At 38.1% G+C, this 18,218-nt stretch overlaps 1 protein-coding gene across 1 annotated transcript; it reads left to right on the forward strand.

The window, feature by feature from the left end:
• Nucleotides 1–10,137: 10,137 nt before the first annotated feature.
• LOC132556642 (uncharacterized) lies at nucleotides 10,138–10,629 on the forward strand. Its single transcript, XM_060221080.1, has one exon. It carries the CDS (start codon nucleotides 10,138–10,140, stop codon nucleotides 10,627–10,629), a length of 492 nt encoding a protein of 163 aa, XP_060077063.1.
• Nucleotides 10,630–18,218: the final 7,589 nt, after the last annotated feature.

Consider the following 18,218-nt stretch of genomic DNA (forward strand, 5'->3'; position numbering starts at 1 on the left):
CGGTCCGGAAGGACAGTCCGTTGTTTAGAGTAATTATCCCGTTCCACAGGTTGCACCCAATGCATTATACCATTCTTACCAATTATTCGTCGCAAAAAGTGCCCGTGCCCAACGATGTTCCTCGCACTTTTTGGTCACTCTCTATTATCGCAATGTCTACAATAACATTCCACAGAATGCATAGAATTTGTACCAGGGAAACGAGTGATATTTGAGGTTTTTACATGTAATTTAAAAGATTTACTACAAATGATTTCCATTCAATAACTATCCTTGCAAAAAAAAAAAAAAACAAAACAAAACAAAAACAAAAACACAAAACTTCAAACTCATGCTTATTTTATTTTATATTTTCGAACAACACTCTAAAACGAAGAATTAAATGCGTCGTTGAGCACGCTTGATCTCTAATCTGTAACTAGTGTTGATCTGGATATGACTGAATGGCTGCTCTCTAATACAAAGTTCGGAAAGGATTACATAAGAAACACAATGAATAGGTCGGCACATTTCGATACAGATTGAGAATTAGAGACAGCGGACCAAATTATGAAGTAAATTGCAGCTTTGATTTTCTGGGATTCGGCGATGACAATAAGGCCTAACTTGTTGACGCCTTGGAAACGAATGAGGGAAATCCAAATCGACCGTACAAAATGTCAGGGTCTAGATGTACTAGCGAAATGATTTCACTACTTTCATCTTAGGTTTATTTCAAAAGAATTTCAAGAATAGGTGTATTGTGAAGCATTCACAACTAAAAGTTAAGTAAAAAAAAAGAATGCTAGTAATACCGAATTGCGCTGATTAAAGTCCGTCGCGGGTGTCTAAAATCTGCAATCACAAAGATTGTATAAAGGACATGTTGACATATTGGAAAATAGAACTGGAATTAGAAAGAAAGATAAGACTGAGAGCTGTTGTGTATGGAAGTGCATTGTGATTGAAAATTGTACAAATACACACAAGTAAATAACACATTTTTATACAGATTTGGAATTAGGTACCGCGGAGCAAAATAATGAATTAAACTGCATCATTCAGCTGTTGATTCTTTCTAGGTCTCTTATCTTTTGTCAGCTTTAAAATAACAAAACATAAGGCCTTTACGAATTTGAGAAGACTTTCTTAGACTTGCTCAAACAAGCATTAACTTTTCACGGCTTAGAATCAATCACTTACTACTTAAAGAAAACGCCATTAAATCCATTGACTCGTAACGAGGCATTCATTCAGGTAAGAAATCACAACTACAAGAAACAACTAGTAATCACTTAGGAGACAACTATTGACCACTGAGGAGACAACTATTGACCATTGAGGAGACAACTATTGACCACTGAGGAGACAACTATTGACCATTGAGGAGACAACCATTGACCCCTGAGGAGACAACTATTGACCACTGAGGAGACAACTATTGATCCCTGAGGAGACAACTATTGACCACTGAGGAGACAACTATTGACAACTGAGGAGACAACTATTGACAACTGAGGAGACAACTATTGACCCCTGAGGAGACAGCTATTTCTTACTTAGGAGACAACTATTGACCACTGAGGAGACAACTATTGACCACTGAGGAGACAACTATTGACCACTGAGGAGACAACTATTGACCATTGAGGAGACAACCATTGACCCCTGAGGAGACAACTATTGACCACTGAGGAGACAGCTATTTCTTACTTAGGAGACAACTATTGACCACTGAGGAGACAACTATTGACAACTGAGGAGACAACTATTTCTCACCTAGGAGACAATTATTGACCACAGAGGAGATGACCATTGACACCGAGTAGACAAAAGTGACCCAAAAAGTGATAACCATCGACACAAGAGGAGAGACAATCATTGATCCCAAAGGAGGTAAACAGCGACCCTAAAAGTCACGACGTGCGAAAAAAACAAATATTGAAATGTTAGTCCTAGAAAAGGCAATCATTGATTTAAAAAGAGACAATCATTGACTTCAGAAGAAGCAAACATCGACTCCAGAATAGACAATTCATTACTTCTCAATAAATTGTTGAACCAGTAGAGCAGTCATTGACTACGGACGAGACAGTTATTGACGCGAGAAGAGACAATAACTGATTACAGGAGAGACAAGAACTTATTACAGGAGAGACAAGAACAGACTCCAGTAGAGACGATAACTTACTCCAGAAGAGACAAGAACTGATTACAGTAGAGACGATAACTTACTCCAGAAGAGACAAGAACTGATTACAGTAGAGACGATAACTTACTCCAGAAGAGACAAGAACTGATTACAGTAGAGACGATAACTTACTCCAGAAGAGACAAGAACTGATTACAGTAGAGACGATAACTTACTCCAGAAGAGACAAGAACTGATTACAGTAGAGACGATAACTTACTCCAGAAGAGACAAGAACTGATTACAGTAGAGACGATAACTTACTCCAGAAGAGACAAGAACTGATTACAGTAGAGACGATAACTTACTCCAGAAGAGACAAGAACTGATTACAGTAGAGACGATAACTTACTCCAGAAGAGACAAGAACTGATTACAGTAGAGACGACAACTTACTCCAGAAGAGACAAGAACTGATTACAGTAGAGACGATAACTTACTCCAGAAGAGACAACAATGACCCCAGATGAGAATATTATGGATAAACCTGAATATTAAAGTCAATTCTAAGACAAAATTTTTATAGTGCTTTAAAAAACTTAAGTTTTCTTTTTGATCTAACGTATGTTGTACCGGTACATTGTATATCCTTGTGGTGTTTAACACCGTCAAACTACAACCAAAATTTTACTACCATTACATGACAAATAGTTTATCATTGTAGGCTGCTATCTTATAATTCATTTAATACCAGCTGTGTATATATGTCAAAGTTAGGCGAGAACAGGAGGAATCTGAAGTGGAATCTTACATGTTAACCGGGAAGGTTTGGTTCTATTGGCTGCATGAGGTGGCGTAAAGAATGCCTGTTTAAATGCTTATGCTCGTTTGTCACGCGTGATTAACAAAGAAAATATTGTATGATGTCATACATGAAATGAAGAAAATTTTTGATTTTTTTCTTGGTTGTTTTATTTTTTGTTTTTGGTTTGTTTTTTTGTTTTTTGTTTTTGTCAGTAGCAGTTTAGTACGTATAAAACAGTCAAATTACTTCGAACCTACACCTAAACACAAAAGCCGCATGCACACAAGCCAGTCTGTAAGAGGATGTAGGGGTACTGCTGAAATAGATAGTGTTGTAGAAGAGGGATAATGTATAGTGTGTTACAAAAGCTACGGAGAATTCTTTTACGATATTTATTTCCAGATCTGACAGGAAAGCTAATGGATCTTACACAGACCATCATCATATCCCTATTATTGGTCTTTCTTGATATCTCTGCTGTATGTTGTTAACTATTTGAGGATGGATTTCAAATCTCACGTGCATTGATCTTCCAGAAAACATGTCTAAGCTAAACCAATAAACAGCGTATGTGTAAGTGTTTACCTATCTCATTAGTATGCATTGTTCCTCGAGCTTAAATATCGATAGATAGATAGATATAATCATACGATGACGAAACGAATGCGTATGGTGGTATGAAGGTAGGCATGTGCATAGTACTAACACCTGTCGACGGCTGGGGTTAGTCAGGCACATGCATGTACTGTGACGTGTAAAGAACGTGTAGAACTTCATCACCGTATGTATACAGAAAAACCCGAGTGATAGTTTAGGAAACTAGAATATGATTGTAAATAAAACATCTGCTCAGATAATTGTTCATAGGACTTGAACTATCTGGTAATGGAAAAATGCAACAAAGTGATTAACATGTGTGATTAATGCGTGATTCTCCTTGCACTCGACAATCCTTTTACTTAGTTACCGGTCCTTTTACGTTACCGGTCCTTTTACTTAGTTACCGTTCCTTTACGTAGTTATCGTTTCATTCTTCAGTTACCGTTTCTGTACTAAGTTACCGTTCTTTCCCTTCGTTACCGTTTCTGTACTTTGTTAACGTTCCTTTACTCTATCCCATATAATATTGACCATTCACCATTGAATTGAAGGTAAATGTACGTTTTAGCAGTTTATCAGATAATAATGTCTGTTCCATGAAGAACAAAAACAAGTTAGATCTAAGATAACAGTGTCTCCACCTCTATGTAGAGCGGAAACTACACTTTATTGAGAAAAAAACTTCCCTATTTCCTGTACGTGTTTTCATTAACGGAATTATGAAATGATTTATATGTTAGAATTGGTTAAGTGTTTACGCAATGCCGTGACGAAATCAACATGTATTATTGATAGAGATGAAATTGTACAGGGAATTCCATTGTGATTGGTTTGGAACATTTAGTGCGTGTGATCCCTAGGGTGAAAGCCATTAGGTTAATCTAGAATTGTCTTTCATGACCGGAGAATTTATCATTAATTAATGAAATTGTACAAAATTAAACAATTCGACGGTCTAGTATCAGAAGATGAACTCACTTTGTGTCATGCATCCGGTATCGATATGCAGTATTATTATATTATTCGCAATACATATTATGATATTGTTAACCTCGACACTCTACATTACAACTGTAACCATAGTCAACGAGGTCTCCTTAAAATTGGAAAACTGTCACAATACATAATGACTGTAACCGTAGTTAATGCCAGATATCCTTCTCCCTCTATATAACGACGTCAGATCTATCTCACAGTGTGATAGTTTTACCCTCTATATAACGTCTATAATTACGGTCAATGTCAGATCTATCTCACAGTGTCATAGTGTTACCTCTATATCACGTCTATAATCACAGTCAGATCTATCTCACAATGTCATAGTGTTACCTCTATATAACGTCTATACGCACGGTCAGATCTATCTCACAGTGTCATAGTGTTACCCTCTATATAACGTCTATACGCACGGTCAGATCTATATCACACTGTCATAGTGTTACCCTCTATATAACGTCTATAATCACGGTCAATGTCAGATCTATCTCACAGTGTCATAGTGTTACCTCTATATAACGTCTATAATCACGGTCAGATCTATCTCACAGTGTCATAGTGTTACCCTCTATATAACGTCTATAATCACGGTCAATGTCAGATCTATCTCACAGTGTCACATTGTTACCATCTATATAACGTCTATAATCACAGTCAGATCTATCTCACAGTGTCTTAGTGTTACCCTCTATATAACGTCTATAATCACAGTCAGATCTATCTCACATTGTCATAGTGCTACCCTCTAAATAACGTCTATACGCACGGTCAATGTCATATCTATCTCACAGTGTCATAGTGTTACCCTCTATATAACGGTTATAATCACAGTCAGATCTATCTCACTGTGTCATAGTGTTACCCTCTATATAACGTCTATAATCACAGTCAGATCTATCTCACTGTGTCATAGTGTTACCCTCTATATAACGGCTATAATCACAGTCAGATCTATCTCACAGTGTCTTAGTGTTACCCTCTATATAACGTCTATAATCACAGTCAGATCTATCTCACAGTGTCATAGTGTTACCCTCTATATAACGTCTATAATCACAGTCAGATCTATCTCACAGTGTCATAGTGTTACCTCTATATAACGTCTATACGCACGGTCAGATCTATATCACAGTGTCATAGTGTTACCCTCTATATAACGTCTATAATCACGGTCAATGTCAGATCTATATCACAGTGTCATAGTGTTACCCTCTAAATAACGTCTATACGCACGGTCAATGTCAGATATATCTCACAGTGTCATAGTGTTACCCTCTATATAACGTCATTAATCAATGTCAGATCTATCTCACATTGTCATAGTGTTACCCTCTATATAACGTCTATAATCACAGTCAGATCTATCTCACATTGTCATAGTGTTACCCTCTATATAACGTCTATAATCACAATCAGATCTATCTCACTGTGTCATAGTGTTACCCTCTATATAACGTCTATAATCACAGTCAGATCTATCTCACAGTGTCATAGTGATACCCTCTATATAACGTCTATAATCACAGTCAGATCTATCTCACAGTGTCATAGTGTTACCCTCTATATAACGTCTATAATCACAGTCAGATCTATCTCACAGTGTCTTAGTGTTACCCTCTATATAACGTCTATAATCACAGTCAGATCTATCTCACAGTGTCATAGTGTTACCCTCTATATAACGTCTATAATCACAGTCAGATCTATCTCACAGTGTCATAGTGTTACCCTCTATATAACGTCTATAATCACAGTCAGATCTATCTCACAATGTCATAGTGTTACCCTCTATATAACGTCTATAATCACAGTCAGATCTATCTCACAATGTCATAGTGTTACCCTCTATATAACGTCTATAATCACAGTCAGATCTATCTCACAATGTCATAGTGTTACCCTCTATATAACGTCTATAATCACAGTCAGATCTATCTCACAGTGTCATAGTGTTACCCTCTATATAACGTCTATAATCACAGTCAGATCTATCTCACAGTGTCATAGTGTTACCCTCTATATAACGTCTATAATCACAGTCAGATCTATCTCACAGTGTCATAGTGTTACCCTCTATATAACGTCTATAATCACAGTCAGATCTATCTCACAGTGTCATAGTGTTACCCTCTATATAACGTCTATAATCACAGTCAGATCTATCTCACAGTGTCATAGTGTTACCCTCTATATAACGTCTATAATCACAGTCAGATCTATCTCACAGTGTCATAGTGTTACCCTCTATATAACGGCTATAATCACAGTCAGATCTATCTCACAGTGTCATAGTGTTACCCTCTATATAACGTCTATAATCACAGTCAGATCTATCTCACAGTGTCATAGTGTTACCCTCTATATAACGTCTATAATCACAGTCAGATCTATCTCACAGTGTCATAGTGTTACCCTCTATATAACGTCTATAATCACAGTCAGATCTATCTCACAGTGTCATAGTGTTACCCTCTATATAACGTCTATAATCACAGTCAGATCTATCTCACAGTGTCATAGTGTTACCCTATATATAACGTCTATAATCAAAGTCAGATCTATCTCACTGTGTCATAGTGTTACCCTCTATATAACGTCTATAATCACAGTCAGATCTATCTCACAGTGTCATAGTGTTACCCTCTATATAACGTCTATAATCACAGTCAGATCTATCTCACAGTGTCATAGTGTTACCCTCTATATAACGTCTATAATCACGGTCATATCTATCTCACAGTGTCGTAGTGATAGTGTGGATGGTAGAGGAACAGGTGTGTATATGTTGATGATTGAGGAACAGGTGTGTAGTTGTGGATGATAGAGGAACAGGTGTGTAGTTGTGGATGATAGAGGAATAGGTGTGTGTAGAGTTGATGACAGGGGAACAGGTGTGTAGTTGTGGATGATAGAGGAACAGGTGTGTAGTTGTGGATGAGAGAGGAACAGGTGTGTAGAGTTGATGACAGGGGAACAGGTGTGTAGTTGTGGATGGTAGAAGAACATGTGTGTAGTTGTGGATGATAGAGGAACAGGTGTGTAGTTGTGGATGATAGAGGAACAGGTGTGTAGTTGTGGATGATAGAGGAACAGGTGTGTAGTTGTGGATGGTAGAGGAACAAGTGTGTAGTTGTGGATGGTAGAGGAACAGGTGTGTAGTAGTGGATGATAGAGGAACAGGTGTAGTTGTAGATGGTAGAGGAACAGGTGTAAAGTTGTGGATGGTAGAGGAACAGGTGTGTAGAGTTGATGACAGGGGAACAGGTGTGTAGTTGTGGATGTTAGAGGAACAGGTGTGTAGTTGTGGATGATAGAGGAACAGGTGCGTAGTTGTGGATGATAGAGGAACAGGTGTGTAGAGTTGATGATAAGGTAACAGGTGTGTATAGTTGATGATAGGGGAACAGGTGGGTAGTTGTGGATGGTAGAGGAACAGGTGTGTAGCTGTGGATGATAGAGGAACAGGTGTGTAGTTGTGGATGGTGGAGGAACAGGTGTATAGTTGTGGATGGTAGAGGAACAGGTGTGTAGAGTTGATGACAGGGGCACAGGTGTGTAGTTGTGGATGGTAGAGGAACAGGTGTGTAGTTGTGGATGATAGAGGAACAGGTGTGTAGTTGTGGATGGTGGAGGAACAGGTGTGTAGTTGTGGATGATAGAGGAACAGGTGTGTAGTTGTGGATGGTAGAGGAACAGGTGTGTAGAGTTGATGATAGGGGAATAGGTGTGTAGTTGTGGATGGTAGAGGAACAGGTGTGTAGTTGTGGATGATAGAGGAACAGGTGTGTAGTTGTGGATGATAGAGGAACAGATGTGTAGTTGTGGATGGTAGAGGAACAGGTGTGTAGTTGTGGATGATAGAGGAACAGGTGTGTAGTTGTGGATGGTAGAGGAACAGGTGTGTAGTTGTGGATGATAGAGGAACAGGTGTGTAGTTGTGGATGATAGAGGAACAGGTGTGTAGTTGTGGATGATAGAGGAACAGGTGTGTAGTTGTGGATGATAGAGGAACAGGTGTGTAGTTGTGGATGATAGAGGAACAGGTGTGTAGTTGTGGATGATAGAGGAACAGGTGTGTAGTTGTGGATGATAGAGGAACAGGTGTGTAGTTGTGGATGATAGAGGAACAGGTGTGTAGTTGTGGATGATAGAGGAACAGGTGTGTAGTTGTGGATGATAGAGGAACAGGTGTGTAGTTGTGGATGATAGAGGAACAGGTGTGTAGTGGATGTAGAGGATGGATAGAGGAACAGGTGTGTAGTTGTGGATGATAGAGGAACAGGTGTGTAGAGTTGATGATAGGGGAATAGGTGTGTAGTTGTGGATGGTAGAGGAACAGGTGTGTAGTTGTGGATGATAGAGGAACAGGTGTGTAGTTGTGGATGGTAGAGGAACAGGTGTGTAGTTGTGGATGATAGAGGAACAGGTGTGTAGTTGTGGATGATAGAGGAACAGGTGTGTAGTTGTGGATGATAGAGGAACAGGTGTGTAGTTGTGGATGGTAGAGGAACAGGTGTGTAGTTGTGGATGATTGAGGAACAGGTGTGTAGTTGTGGATGATAGAGGAACAGGTGTGTAGTTGTAGATGGTAGAGGAACAGGTGTGTAGTTGTGGATGATAGAGGAACAGGTGTGTAGTTGTGGATGATAGAGGAACAGGTGTGTAGTTGTGGATGATAGAGGAACAGGTGTGTAGAGTTGATGATAGGGGAACAGGTGTTTAGAGTTGATGATAGAGGAACAGGTGTGTAGTTGTGGATGATAGGCCCTTGATGGTTGTTTTCTAAATAATGTGGTATATTATCATCAATTTCAGACGCTTGTTCTCAATATTGCTTTTTAAAAACTATCGAATTTTTTATATTTAATTCCCGAGGCAGCATATGTGCGCGGTTTTTATCTGTCTCAGTTTATGGTATTTAGGCTGGATTATGTTGTTGCGTGTTGAAGACTAGTCGGGTACTACAGATGTAAGATTTGATTTACGTTAAGGACGTACTTAGCATGTCCCTCACGTCTTTATGATTGTCGCGTGAGGAAAGCCTTCCTGTTAATGTCCGTTACACAATCATGAAATAACGTGTCTTGTTATCGGCGATTCATTAGGCTATTTATTTGACAATAAAACTAAACAATAAAACGTGGCGTTGTCGACAGATAGTCCCGATTTGTATCTTGTCGCGGGGTTCGGATCGAATATCTCTTCATGTCTAGAATTTTCCTGATATTCATTCTCTGTGTCTTGATTGCTATCTATCTAGTCATGCATCCTAAATATATATTTCGCTTAAACGGCGTAAGCCTAGTGTAAAATTCTTCGTAACCTACGCATTATATTTACTGCCGAGTCGACTGGAGACTAGAGAGCTAAATAACGGGGTGCCAGGAGTCGAACTAGTGACCCTTTCATCACCAGCCCAACGCCTCATCATTAAACCATGATTATTCTATTGAAATTGGCCAAAATAAATATAACATTAAGTTTTACTCAAGAAAATATTACATTCAACAAGGAAAAAAGACCAGGTGCCACAGTAAAGAGAGCGTCTTGTCATTATCACTGTTACTAGCCGTTACGTCCATATTCATGTCAAGTCTCCCAAGTCCACGTCAAGTCTCCCAAGTCCATGTCAAGTCTCTCAAGTCCATGTCAAGTCTCCCAAGTCCATGTCAAGTCTCCCAAATCCATATCAAGTCTCCCAAGTCCATGTCAAGTCTCCCAAGTCCACGCAAAGTCTCCAAAGATAATGCCAAGTCTTCTTAGCCCTTGTCAAGTCTCCAAAGTCCATGTCAAGTCTCCCAAGTCCTTGCCAAGTCTCCCAAATCCATATCAAGTCTCCCAAGTCCTTGCCAAGTCTCCCAAATCCATATCAAGTCTCCCAAGCCCTTGTCAAGTCTCCAAAGTCCATGTCATGTCTCCCAAGTTAATGGCAAGTCTTCTAAGTCCTTGTCAAGTATCCCAAGTCCATGTCAAGTCTCCCAAGTTAATGTCAAGTCTCCCAAGTCCTTGTCAAGTCTCCAAAGTCCATGTCATGTCTCCCAAGTTAATGTCAAGTCTTCTAAGTCCTTGTCAAGTCTCCCAAGTCCATGTCAAGTCCATGTCAAGTCTCCCAAGTTAATGTCAAGTCTTCTAAGTCCTTGTCAAGTCTCCAAAGTCCATGTCATGTCTCCCAAGTTAATGTCAAGTCTTCTAAGTCCTTGTCAAGTATCCCAAGTCCTTGTCAAGTCTCCAAAGTCCATGTCATGTCTCCCAAGTTAATGTCAAGTCTTCTAAGTCCTTGTCAAGTCTCCCAAGTCCATGTCAAGTCTCCCAAATCCATGTCAAGTCTCCCAAGTCCATGTCAAGTCTCCCAAATCCATGTCAAGTCTTCCAAGTCCATGTCAAGTCTCCCAAATCCATGTCAAGTCTCCCAAGTCCTTGTCAAGTCTCCCAAGTCCTTGTCAAGTCTCCCAAATCAATGTCAAGTCTCCCAAGTCCATGTCAAGTCTCCAAAGATAATGCCAAGTCTTCTAAGCCCTTGTCAAGTCTCCCAAGTCCAACGTCAAGTCTCCCAAGTCCATGTCAAGTCTCCCAAGTCCTTGTCAAGTCTCCCAAGTCCAACGTCAAGTCTCCCAAGCCCTTGTCAAGTCTCCCAAGTCCTTGTCAAGTCTCCCAAGTCCTACGTCAAGTCTCCCAAGTCCTTGTCAAGTATCCCAAGTCCATGTCATGTCTCCCAAGTTAATGGCAAGTCTCCCAAGTCCTTGTCTAGTCTCCAAAGTCTATGTCAAGTCTCCCAAGTTCATGTCAAGTCTCCCAGGTCCATGTCAAGTCTCCCAAGTCTCACACACATATACGTCAATAAAAGTGCTAATGTGTACAAATTAAAGTCAATGATTAGAGTAAAGGGAAAACAACATCAGTGTATATAAGATGAATAATACGAGAGAGATAAAGAGTTACAATAACTGTTTGTAAGGACACGGGTGTGAAAGGTATTGAAATATATCCCGACGAGGTCAAGGCCGGGTTAATCAACCTTGGTTACCTTTCTTCCCCATTATTTACATACAACAGTACAATAGCTCTCAAGTTTTAATGTTTAGGCTGCATATAAAGAAACTGGAACTTCGATACATGTAAATTGGATAATAGAGATTCTGACAATATCTTGGATCCTGGTCTGTCAATGTGACATTAAGTGCCTTTACAAGTTCTTGCTACTTGTCTTGTCAATGTGACATTAAGGGACTTGACAAGGTATTGGTGTCTGTTCTGTCAATGTGACATTAAGATGCCTTGACAATATCTTGGTTCCTGTTCGGTCAATGTGACATTAAGATACTTGACAATGTCTTGGTTCCTGTCCTGTCAATGTGACATTAAGAGACTTGACAATGTCTTGGTTCCTGTCCTGTCAATGTGACATTAAGATACTTGACAATGCCTAGCTACTTGTCCTGTCAATGTGACATTAAGTGCCTCAGTTACAAGTTCTTGTTACCTGTCCTGTCAATGTGACATTAAGATGCTTTGACAATGTCTTGGTTACCTGTCCTGTCAATGTGACATTAAGAGACTTTACAATGTCTTGGTACCTGTCCTGTCAGTGTGACATTAAGATATCAATTGACAATGCCTGACAATATCTTGTCCTGTCAATGTGACATTAAGTGCTTTTACAAGTTCTTGCTACCTGTTCTGTCAATGTGACATTAAGGGACTTGACAATGTCTTGGTTCCTGTTCGGTCAGTGTGACATTAAGATACTTGACAATGCCTAGCTACTTGTCCTGTCAATGTGACATTAAGTGCCTTTACAAGTTCTTGTTACCTGTCCTGTCAATGTGACATTAAGATACTTGACAATGTCTTGGTTCCTGTCCTGTCAATGTGACATTAAGAGACTTGACAATGTCTTGGTTCCTGTTCGGTCAGTGTGACATTAAGATACTTGACAATGCCTAGCTACTTGTCCTGTCAATGTGACATTAAGTGCTTTTACAAGTTCTTGCTACCTGTTCTGTCAATGTGACATTAAGGGACTTTACAAGATCTAGCTACCTGTCCTGTCAATGTGACATTAAGTGCCTTTACAAGTTCTTGTCAATGTGACATTAAAGGTGTATATAAGGGCGTGGTGCTTGTCCCGATAAGTGGATGTGACATTAAAAGCGTATATCAGGACGTGGTATCTGTTCCGGTATGTGGATGTGACAGTAAATGTATACATAAAGGCGTGGTGCTTGTCCCGATAAGTGGATGTGACATTTAAGGTGCTATAAGAACGTGGTACTTGTCCTGATAAATGTATTTGATATTAAAGGTGTATATAAGGACATGTTACTTGTCCCGATAAGTTGATGTGACATTAAAGGTGTATATAAGGACGTGGTACTTGTCCCGATAAGTTGATATGACATTAAAGGTGTATATAAGGACGTGGTGCTTGTCTAAATAAGTGGATGTGACACACTACCACATTTCCCCAATGACAAATGTTGAATCCATTGTAGCTACCAGCAATAGACCAATGTTACAAAGCCTGGACACGGTTATAAAATAATTCTCCTTTGAGCGGTAACTTTCTCAAAACTAATGTCCTGCTCATTCCCGGAGTCAGCGGGAAGCCAGAGGGAGTCTCCATGTATCATTCTGTAGCAAATTGCAGTTGGCTATCTTAATACGTTGTTTCAGATATAAAGCTATGGAGGATTTTCATGACCGTCCAAAGTATCGGGAGACTCATATAATCAATGATTTATAGTGTTTCCCTACAATATACTACGTGCATACTACCGCCCGACAACGCCAGAAAAGGCGTGGAACGGCGTTGCACACTGCAAATACATGTATTCTTCCATCATCTAATAACGAGGATTGGAGGGTGAGGGCAGGGGGAGTATGGAGGGGGCATGCGTGATGAAAGACACGCCCCAATTGTCTTTAATTCGCTACTAATACACAAAACACTTCATGCTGAAAAATACAACCGGTTCTTAAGACATGTTCCCGATGTCTGGTAGCTGGTAACGAACGGATTGTATCGGACAATAAAGACATGCCCCTAGTGCTTCTCTACAATATACAACCATGAGCTAACAACCTTTTGTCTTCTTAGGAAGACGATTGTTTTAGTCACCATTTGAAGTGGCTTGTTTTCGTTGTTTTTTTGTTTGTTTTTTTTTTTTTTTTTTTTGTTTTTGTTTTTGTTTTTTTTTTTTTTTGTCCTTTTTCACCTCTTCTCTTGGAGTTGTTGTATACATTTTTTCAGATTCAGAGTAGTCCACCTTCCGAAATGAAATCATGTCGCTGTGTTTCCTGATGAAATTGACATCGTATCGTGCACGGAAATGAAATCTAACAGTTCGATGAAATTGTCAGATTCTCCAGCCCTTGAAATAATATCTTCTGCAGTTGTCAGAATTGATATTCTCAGTTAATGCATATGTAAACCAGGTATTGATATCGTGGTCGTGTTACAGTGCTTACAAAATGGGGCTCCAGAGGGGAACCTTTTTACACACGTCGTATCCTGTACAACTAAAACATTTTTAATTCTGTTGCTGAATTTCAATTACAGTGTTTTTATCAAACAATGTCAATAGAACTGGTAAAAATAACCTCTCATCTGCTAGACTATATTTAAAACAACCCAAATCGTTTTATCCCCTCCACAACATCAGAACAAGGTTTTTTCAAGCGAGACAATCACATTTAAATGGCCAGAGTTATGTTTACGCTGTCGAGTTTCGGTCCATGAATATTGCTCCAGTTTCCGTGTCCTGAAGTATTGCAATCTTTGTCTCGATATTCACCAACACCGTAATTAATGGGTCGCCGTCGGTACACAGTCTCGCGGTCGGGTCGTTTTCGGCGTCAGATCCTTTCTCAACGTGAAATAAATACTGTTTCTAGAAAATTACTTTTTGATTGTATTAGGTCAATTTCATAACACACTCACTCATGAGATAATGCTGGCGTTGCTATGTACAGGGACTTGTCTCTAGCCGCAGATTTAATGTTTGTTGATGTTGATGGGAATACTGGTTTAGACCAACGGTGATGTTTTCCGTCCAAACTAAACTTTTCATTGTTATCTAGTAGAGGTGATGTGAGTGTGTGTTCGAAATTTGTTTTTTTTTTATCAATCATTGCTATAGGATTTTCCTGCCTTTTGTTATATTTAATATTGTAACACCCAAACTGTTCTCACTGTGATAATAATAAGACCTGGGGTAGTTGATGTTGGGTAGGAGAAATCCATGTTTACAAACATGTTACCTTGTCTGTTTCACTTACCAGGCGGTTCTCCTTGTGCATTATCACTTACTTATCTATTCATGTATTCATAGCTTTTATAGAAAAATCAGTTTACGATAGAACTTTCCACTTCAGCAGTACCCAATATAGGCCTGATATGTCCTACCGAACTCGGTTTCTGCTATTACAAATATACTCCATATATATACATATATATATATATATATTTTATATATGTATAAGGGTGACAATTTTTGTCTACATCTAGCTCCTAAAGAAAGAAATCTCAGCATATTTTTTCTAAATCAGCTTTATATATAGGAATGCCAGGGACTCGTGTATATATGTATATATATATATAAGTTTTATCTTTCCAATGAATGCTTCCTAAACGAGATTGGCCTGGTATTTAAGTGACAAATTCGGAAATAACTATACGTAAAATGGCTAGGAAGACATTTTTCCTGTTTGGTTGAAATGTCATCTCGTCTCCAATAGGTACCACGATTCCTATGCCGAAATCGCGAAAATTTTGAAGTGGTATACAGTAACCTTGAACTTGCCCACATAGAGTGTCTTTTGATGGTGTTATAAGTCTTTTACGTTGTTTGTACGCAAAATGCAGCTTTCTGAATCATCGATTTTTCCTTTTTATTTCTCGATGAAAAAAGATGTATTTGTGAAACACTATGCCCACAGTTGCAACAAATTTAAAGTCATATGGTCAATCATTTTTGTACCAGCGGAAAGGTCTTGGCACAAGGAACACACATACCTAATATGAAAGCTTGACATCATACGGGGCAATAGTTGTGGGATAAGTTTAAAGTTGACAACAGATAACAGAAAAAATATGCCCCTGATCTTTCCATCCGGGGACATAAAAACATCTAGCTCTACCCACTTGATAATAATTGGTGAAGTCAATGGCAACAAGCAACCATGCAGCGAGGCTGATGGAACTTTGCTTTGTGAATGAAGCATCTGTTTACATTCACATAATGTGTGTATCTCTGTCATTCAACGACGTAAACCAAAAAACCAAACAATTACAACATCATGACATTTTCAAGTATCGTTCAATGCACACAGACAATAAATAACGAATAAATAACGCATGAATTTTGAATGGCTGAAAATGGCGCGGGGGGGGGGAATGTTTCAAATGTTGAAAATGTTTCATATTAGTATAAAAGAAAACACGATTTTCACTCTGAATGAATGAATGTGCATTTAATTAAAAAACCTATCATGAGATATGATTTCTATATTATAAGCCTGAACCTGATATTTACACTCCTCATAATGTGATATTTCTGACATATGTCAATAAATTTTTATAAAATCACCTGAATCCGTAACAATAACTGCGCCTGTTAAGTGTAGGATAGATGAATTGAATTGACTTATACAACGTGTCATTGTAAAGGACACCTGCATGTATCATTAATTTTGTACTGAAGCATACCACCATAAAATCATCTCTCGGGTATATTCAAAATACCTGATAACATGGAAATTATAAATACATCAAATAGATGATAAAATATTAAATTATACGTCATGAAACACAGAAACATCGTGTTTGTGTTTTCATAAATTCATTGGCAATAAAATACAGATCACTGAATTCCTAAAACAGAATGCCAATGGAATAATCATTCATGCTGTTAAATGACTAAAACTGGTTAGCCAATGCGACATCCTGTCGTGAGCATTCTAATTAACTATGAAACAGATTAATTGATATTAGCAAAACCTGCACTTCAAAAAGTTACCAGCATAAAATGATTAAAGTGTAAAATCTTCCAATTTCTGTAAATAGGATGGTGTATCTGCAAAATGGTTTAAACTGCACGTTTATTAAATTGTGTTGGCCAGCGATTCAAAGTCTGGTTGGTGTTAAAATCATTGATAATTTTCACAAAAATGTCATTTTTCAAAGAAGTCTTAATATTGAACAGTCATTTTTGTATTTGTATCGCCCGATAATCTGGATTCGGATTAAATTATGTAGTTATGGTTTGTTGCCTTCACTAGGTATTATAATAGACATTAGATGAAAGCTTGCCTTTAGTTAACTTTAACTTAATCACGTTTTCCATTATTTGGCCCGGGGATCAAAATGTTGTTTAAATTCTCAAAAGATAATTAGTTTTACTAATGATATAGATGAGGTAAGCTGGAGATGAATATCGAAAATGAAAGTAAATATTAGAAACATCTTTGATGTTTTTGTTGGCAAGACTTTATAGCTGCCTGTTTTGTGTTTCCGTCAGAAGCTGAGACCTTATCAGGACATATGAATTTAAAATAAAAAGAAAAAAAAAACAAAAAACAAAACCTGGTCAGCTACTTTCACTTGAGGAGGAATACTTCATCAGCCGGATTCTGTTATTTTATGAATTACATGCCCACATTATTAAATCTTACAGCATGTCAATTTGGCTCTTGCTGTTGGGAGCTTTCGTCTTCAAAAGCCTCAATCGAATTCTATAATATCTAAAACATGGAGTTTCGAGAAAAATTTTGATAGCTTCTACAATATAATAAAAATATTATATGTTTAGTGCTACAATCTGTTAGTCATTTAAATAACGTTCATTTGGTGTACCTTAGAGTTTCGCTATTACTACCCCGATTCTCTCTTCCAGGACATGGTATTATTCAAGAGTTAATTAACTTATTTTTAAAAGGAACTTCTCGTTCTATAATGTGTAAGTCATTTTATTAATGTTCTAACTCTTCCGATCCTCATTTCCAGGACATGGAATTATTCAAGAGGTAACTAACTTATTTGAAAAAAAAACACTCCGAGTTATGTAAATAATGCTTATATAGTGTACCTTATGGTTTCGCTTTAACTACCCCGATTCTCACTTCCAGGACATGGCATTATTTTAGAGTTAACAAACTTATTTTGCCAAGAAACTCTGTATTAGTTTTTTTCTTTGTTTATACTTTACACAATTTAGGCAGATTCTAAGCGAATTTGTATACTTGTTAACAATCGGCTATTTCTCAAGGCTAGACACTTACGGCTAAATATCGTTTCCGTTGTTACGAGAGAAATATTAACGAGGGGAAAATCGGCACACCAATATTGACATCACTTAGCAGCAACAGTTATGATTTTAATCAGCAAGTTCCCTTTTGAACGGATACACATAACTTTTGCCTTAGAAACCAACATTAAGTACCAAGTTCACAGCTGAACGGGAATATCTAGTAATGTGTGATATTTCAACATGCAATTATGTGCACGGTCGAATAAGATATGGCATTTGTTTATCTAATGGATGTATCACTGTTTTCTGTTTGTGTGAGGCTAAGTTCATGTAGGTTTCCATGGTGACAAGGGAATACAGTTCCGCTTTAACGGTTTTCAATGATAACATCAGCACGATTTTAACATATTAATTATAATATCTTCAAATACCACAGGTAATTAAACACTGACTAACAAAT

This window comes from Ylistrum balloti, unplaced genomic scaffold, assembly GCF_031769215.1.
Source record: "Ylistrum balloti isolate Yb309-2 unplaced genomic scaffold, AGI_CSIRO_Ybal_v1 Utg369650, whole genome shotgun sequence".
Classification (NCBI taxonomy): Eukaryota; Metazoa; Mollusca; class Bivalvia; order Pectinida; family Pectinidae; genus Ylistrum; species Ylistrum balloti.

Excerpts from the sequence above, each read along its gene's own strand:
- LOC132556642 (XM_060221080.1), top strand. The coding sequence starts at position 10,138 with ATGTCAAGTCTCTCAAGTCCATGTCAAGTCTCCCAAGTCCATGTCAAG.